Source organism: Microtus ochrogaster, chromosome 7 (genome assembly GCF_000317375.1).
Source record: "Microtus ochrogaster isolate Prairie Vole_2 chromosome 7, MicOch1.0, whole genome shotgun sequence".
Taxonomy (NCBI): domain Eukaryota; kingdom Metazoa; phylum Chordata; class Mammalia; order Rodentia; family Cricetidae; genus Microtus; species Microtus ochrogaster.
In genome coordinates, this window is record NC_022014.1 from 29,332,326 (window position 1) to 29,339,007 (window position 6,682).

Genomic DNA, 6,682 nt, shown 5'->3' on the forward strand with positions numbered 1-6,682 from the left:
TCTCTGTGAGTTCGAGACCAGCCTGGTCTACAGAGCTAGTTCCAGGGTAAGCTCCAAAGCCACAGAGAAACCCTGTCTCGAAAAAGCAAATAAATAAATAAATAAATAAATAAATAAATAAATAAATAAATAAATAAATAATAAAAAAGATCTCTCACTGAACCTGGAGCTTCCTGATTTGGCTAGACTGGCCAGCCAGCAAGCCCCAGGGATCCTCCTGACTCTGCTTCCCCAGTGTGTTGATTGTCGATGCGAGCAGTTGCACCTGGATAATTTTTGTTTGGTTGTTTGGTTGGTTTTGGTTTTTCGAGACAGAGTTTCTCTGTGTAACAGCCCTGGCTGTCCTGGAACTCACTCTGTAGACCAGGTTGGTCTCGAATTCACAGAGATCCACCTGCTTCTGCCTCCCGAGTGCTGGGATTAAAGGCATGGGCTACCATCACCCAGCTCCAAGGCTAAATTTTAATTTTATAAGTAATCATTGAGTTTAGTTTCTTTTTAAAAGTTAGATATTTCTTTCCCTTTTTAAAGACAGGATCTCTGTGCTGGGATCGCAGACCTGAGCCATCACAGCAGGCTTTTCAAGCCCTGTCTGTCATCTTCCCCTTCCTAATTTGTTTTCTTTTCCCGTCACAGAAGTAACTACTGAAGTACGTTTGTATTGTTTTAGGTGCACTAAAGGTGCTCAAAGCCAGTGGCGCAAAGCCTCCTGGGTTTACACAGGGAATTGCAGGCCTGGGCTGTGCAGGGAGACCTTGTCCCAAAAGCAAAGAAACAAAAACAAGACAAAACAAAACAAAAACAAATCCAAAACCAAAAAACAAACACCTTATCAAACAAACAAAAACTCTTATTGACATAAGGCCCCACATATATCCATAGATGTTGTCCTGTCCCAGAAATAGACTATGGTGTGGTGTGATCACAGCTTTTAGGAGTCAGACACAGAAGAGCCCCATAAATGTGAGACCAGCCTGTTCTACATAGCAAGTCCCAGGACAGCCGGGGCTCAGAAACAAAACAAATGAACAAAAACCAAGAAATGAATGTTGATACATGCAACATGCTTGTCAAAGCGAAAGTGTGACTTTGAGTACTGCGCCGTGCGGGTGCGCATCCGCGTTAATCCCTGCGTTTTACTTCCCCTTCCTCTACGACACCGTGAGTGCTCCTCCAGGGCGGGCCTGGGGTGGCCAGATGACAGTTGTGCTCTTAAGACTTAGCCTAGAGGCGGCTCTGAGCAAAGGCAGTGCTGAAAGGAGTCCCAGGTTTATCTCAAATCCGTGAGTAGGTTGTAGATGAACACGACATCTGGAAAACAGTCACACGTTCTCACACAGAACCAGGAGAGAAGGTAGGGTTTCTGCCTTCGTGGTCATCTGCTAGACTAGATCCTTCCGTCTCCTATAGGTGGGGCTTCTGTATCTTGAGGAATGAAGATTGTTTTAAGGCGAGTTCAGCACGCTGGGCTCCTGAGCCTCTTCTCTTCTCTGCCCAGGTGAACCCAGCCGACACTGATAACTATGCCTTCATGGTGGAGATGATGTTTGTGTTCAGCATGATCTGGTCTGTGTGTGCCTCTGTGGATGAGGATGGACGCAAGAAAATTGACAGTTACCTTCGGGAAATCGAGGGCTCTTTCCCCAATAAGGTCAGGGCTCTTAAATCTAGCCACCCTGTATGTCCTATGTTTCCGGGACTTGCAAGGCATCTGTGGTCTTCAGACTCTGCCTGGCTTCCCACTTTGCTGCCACTCTCTTCTTCCCCCGTCAGTCTGTGAGCCCTGCCTCTGCCTGGCGAGAGCTGAAGGAAGTCCGGCAGCATGGCTCTCCTTCTTTCCTTAGGACACAGTGTATGAATACTTCGTGAACCCCAAGATGCGGACTTGGACGTCATTTGAGGAGAAGCTCCCTAAGAGTTGGCGTTATCCTCCAAAGTGAGAGCAGAGCCTGGGGTTTGCGTAGGGCTTGGTCCTGCAGTCGGTGGCAAATACGTCAAGGGTGATGGGGCCAGAAGCCAGGGTGACCTGTGAAAGGAGAAAGCCACCTCCAGGGAAGAGATGACTGGGTTTAGGAAGTAAGGTCTAGGGGACTCGGGACAGGGCCTTCAAGGAGAATGCCACACCTCCAGGACCTCCAGGCAGGTCGGGAGGTTAGACCATGGTGGCACCGGAAGAAGGTAAATGCTAAGAGGAAGAAGGAAGTGAGAGCTAAACTGGGGCAGCCAAATGGTCCTAAGACAGCCGCCATTCCTTTCTTCCCTAGTGCGCCTTTTTATAAGATCATGGTACCTACTGTTGATACCGTCCGATACAACTATCTAGTCAGCACCTTGGTGGCCAACCAGAATCCCGTCTTACTAGTGGGTCCTGTAGGAACTGGAAAGACCTCCATAGCCCAGAGTGTTCTGCAGTCCTTGCCCTCCAGCCAGTGGTCGGTGCTCATTGTCAACATGTCTGCACAGGTATGTCGGGGGGCTTGGACTGCCAGCTCCTCGCCATCGGCTCTCTCCTGGAACTCAGGTGCTCAGCTGACAGGCCTTCATGGTCCCTTGTTTCTCTGGGGACCCTCACGTCTGCTCTGTGTCTCCCACCAGACTACATCGAACAACGTGCAGAGCATCATTGAGAGCAGAGTGGAGAAGCGAACCAAGGGTGTGTACGTGCCATTCGGGGGCAAAAGCATGATCACTTTTATGGATGACCTAAACATGCCTGCTAAGGACATGTTTGGGTCCCAGCCACCCCTGGAGCTGATTCGCCTCTGGATTGACTATGGCTTCTGGTATGATCGTCTGAAGCAGAGCATCAAGCACATTCGTGTAAGCACCTGAGACTGTTCTCCTGTGCTAGGTGGGCCCAGTCCCTGCTCCCCTGGGCCCGAGGGCTCCTCCCTACGCAGGAATGCACTGTCCCTTCCTGGGGGCCTATACATCTGGCTCCTAAGTTGTGGACCCCCATTGTAACTCTCCTCACTGAGTCTGTCCCCCACTTGGTGACTTGAGAGGCTTGTTCTCCATGTCTCCTGGCCTCCAGGCCTCCTCTGCTCACCCACATGTCAGCAAAGTCCTCAGAGCCAGGTCTTAACACCATGTTCACAGACTCTCCTCCTTTTCCCAGGCTTGCCGTAACCCCCACCCACAGCCCAGATGTCTCCCTTCTGTCCTTGCTCTCCTCTCGTGGGATTATGACTCTCTTACTGGACGTTCTCTCTTCTTCTTTTCCTTTCTTTTCTTAAAGACAGGGTCTTTCTATGTTGTATTTCTGGCTGTCCTGGAACTAGCTCTTGTAGACCAGGCTGGCCTCGAACTCACAGAGATCGGCCTGCCTCTGCCTCCCGAGTGCTGGGATTAAAGGCGTGCACCACCATCGCCCGGCTCAGGCTGGTCTCTTGAACTCACAGAGATTCTCTTGGCTCTGCCTCTGAGTTCAGGGATTTGAGACATGTGACACCGTGCCCAGTCACATAATGTTTTAATGTATGCAATATTAATTGTGTAAGTTAATGTAAATGTGATATAGATGTATATGATCTGATATAGATCAGATCATGGTGACTGAAGCATCTAGCACCTGGGACACGGACTGTTTCTGTTAGAAACATGCAGGGTCCTCTGACCTTGCTGTCATGAAACATCACCACTGTTTCTGTCTCTCTTCATCCTACTGTGTCTCCCCCATCTTTGTCTCTGTTCTCTAGGACATGTTCCTGATGGCCGCCATGGGCCCCCCAGGGGGTGGACGGACCGTTATCTCCCCGAGGTTGCAGAGTCGATTCAACATCATCAACATGACCTTCCCCACTGTGAGGCCATGGGGGTGGGATGGGGGGGGGGACTGTACCTGGCAAAACCATCCCAGGCCCATGGAATAAGGGAGCAGAGCAGAGTTGCTTTCCAGGGGTGGGGCCCTGTGTGGAAGCTTTGGCCTCTGAGCCAGGACAGCTGCAGGGTTTTCAAGTGTGGCCTGCTGGCTCTGGAATGTGGAGCTTGTGGTCTCCGTGGACAGAGACCGCCTGGGGTGGAAGCAAACTCAGGAAGGTGGATCTTTTTTTTTTTTTTTTGGATTTTTTTGAGACAGGGTTTCTCTGTAGCTTTTGGTTCCTGTCCTGGCACTAGCTCTTTCTAGACCAGGCTGGCCTCGAACTCACAGAGATCCTACTGCCTCTGCCTCCCGAGTGCTGGGATTAAAGGCGTGCGCCGCCACCGCCCCGGGCCAAGGTGGATCTTATAAAGCCAACAGCCAAAGCAGTGCTAGGGTTGGGGAGAGGTGAATGAAATTTAAGGGGACTGAAAGCCAAGGCCAAATAAAACTCAGCAGGAGAAATATTCTTCGTTTTTGAGACAAGGTCGCACTAAATATAGGCTGAGGTGGCTTTAAAACTCAACCCTTTCTACCTCAGCCTCCCAAACGCCACGTTTCTAGGCATGTATCGCTACACCTGGCTCTTAATTAAATATTTTCTTCAAATTAAAATTAAGTCAAAACCGGGTGGTAGTGGTGAACACTTTTAATCCCAGCACTAGGGAGGCAGAGGCAGGTGGATCTCTGTGAGTTCGAGGACAGCCTGGTCTACAGAGCAAGTTCTAGGACAGGCTCCAAAGCTACAGGGAAACCCTGTCTCAAAAAACAAAAACAAAAATTAATTTATTAATTAGATTAAATAAAATTAAGTCAAGTAGGTAAAGGCACCTGCCATCAAGCCTCACAGCCTGAGTCCATCCCTGGGGCCTACGTGGTGTGAGGAGAGAGCCGTCTCGCACAGATTGGCCTATAATCTCCACACGTGCGCTGAGGCAGGCATGCACATGCCCACATACAGATACATAAAATTAACTTTAGAAAAAAGTAATGTAAAAAGTTCTCCATGAACAAGATACCAAAATTCCACATGTAAGATCCATCCAGTGCGCTACTGAGCCACAGTGAAGCCCGGGATGAAAGAGCCAATGGCACCGGCCCATCTCTAGTTAGATTGTTTGTTTATTATGGATATTTCTCATAAAAAATATTTCTCAGTGGTGTTTTTGTTTGATTGATTAATGCTTCTTCAGTTCTGCCATGAGGGAGCCCTGGCTGCGGGCCCAGGGCCCTGGAAAGTGAGTCTGAGGTCTCTTTCCAGGAATCACAGATCACCCGCATATTTGGCACCATGATCAACCAGAAGCTTCAGGACTTTGAAGAGGAGGTAAAGCCCATCGGGAACGTGGTGACAGAGGCCACTTTGGACGTGTACAACACGGTGGTGCAGCGCTTCCTGCCCACACCCGCTAAGATCCATTACCTCTTCAACCTCCGGGACATCTCCAAGGTCAGCGTTGCCCTGACCTCTGCACTTTGGCCTTGTGCAGCCTCTGCAGCCCTTGCTGCGGCTGCTACTGCTTCTTCTTCCTCTTCCTCGGTTTGTTTGTTTGTTTTGTTTGATTTTTGAGACAGGGTTTCTCTGTGTAGCCCTGGCTGTCCCGGAACTCTGATGTACACCAGGCTGGCCTAGAATTCACAGAGATCCATCTGCCTCTGCCTCTGCCTCCTGAGTGTGTGCCACTACTATCTTTTTCTTAAAATAAGCCTTCACACTCCATAGCAGGGCCTCAGTGGTTAAGAACACTGGTTGTTCTTGCAGAGGACTTAGATTCTGCTCCCATCTCCCACATGGTGACTCACAACTGTCTGTAACTCCAGTTCTTCCGGCCTCTGCAGGCACTGCATGTTTGCAGTACACAGACATACACATAGACACAGACTCATACAATGTCCATAAAATAAAAATAAATCTGCTTTTTTTTTTCTTTTAAGAAGAATGTCATAGCGAGGAGTTGGGGAGCTGGATGGGGTCAGCCATTAGGAATGCTTTCTCTTTAGTTTTATTTTTGTTGGGTTTGTTTTTTGTTTGTTTATTTTTGAGACAGGGTTTCTCTGTGTAGCCCTGGCTGTTCTGGAACTCACTATGTAGGCCAGGCTGACCTCAAACTCACAGAGATCCACTTGCCTCTGCCTCTGAATGCTGGGATTAAAGGTGTACGCCACCATGTCCAGTGTACTTTTCATTTTTGCAGAGGCCGAGTTTGTTCCCAGCACCTGTATTGAGTGGCTCATAACCACCAGTAACTCCAGCTCTGGGGAGCTCAATGCCTTTTTTCTGCCCGCTGTGAGCTCCTGCACATATGTGACAAAGATATACATACATACACATAATTTTTTAAGGTTTATTTTTATGCATACCATGTTCTGTCTACCTGTATGTTTACACACCAGAAGAGGGCACCAGATCTCATTATAGGTGGTTGTGAGCCACCATGTGGGTGCTGGGAATTGAACTCAGAACCTCTGGAAGAGCAGTCAGTGCTCTTAACCTCTGATCCGTATCTCCAGCCCCACATAATTAATTTTCAATCTTTAAAAAATAGAAATAGAATTCTCAGCAAAGCACACGCCGGTCACCCTTCTCCTGGGATGGCGCATAGCCATGCTTTCTGCTCCCCTCCAGATTGACAGGATCTCTTTCTGCCTCTTACCCAGTCACTGCTCCAACTTTCCAGGTTTTCCAGGGCATGCTTAGAGCCAACAAGGACTTCCATGATACCAAGTCCAGCATCACCAGACTCTGGATCCATGAGTGTTTCAGGTGATGTGTCCTTGCACCCTGGTCAGATGCACTTCCCGCTGCCTGCCAACCCCCCCCCC

At 49.0% G+C, this 6,682-nt stretch overlaps 1 protein-coding gene across 1 annotated transcript in view; it reads left to right on the forward strand.

Annotated features, from left to right (window-relative positions):
- Positions 1 to 6,682, forward strand: part of Dnah2 (dynein axonemal heavy chain 2) — a 131,251-nt gene that overhangs the window by 91,630 nt on the left and 32,939 nt on the right. Inside the window, exons 47-53 of the mRNA XM_026780620.1 lie at positions 1,499 to 1,651; positions 1,845 to 1,936; positions 2,265 to 2,463; positions 2,596 to 2,820; positions 3,699 to 3,803; positions 5,121 to 5,309; positions 6,538 to 6,623. Coding sequence (XP_026636421.1) covers positions 1,499 to 1,651; positions 1,845 to 1,936; positions 2,265 to 2,463; positions 2,596 to 2,820; positions 3,699 to 3,803; positions 5,121 to 5,309; positions 6,538 to 6,623 — 1,049 coding nt within the window. The remainder of the gene's footprint in view (positions 1 to 1,498; positions 1,652 to 1,844; positions 1,937 to 2,264; positions 2,464 to 2,595; positions 2,821 to 3,698; positions 3,804 to 5,120; positions 5,310 to 6,537; positions 6,624 to 6,682) is intronic.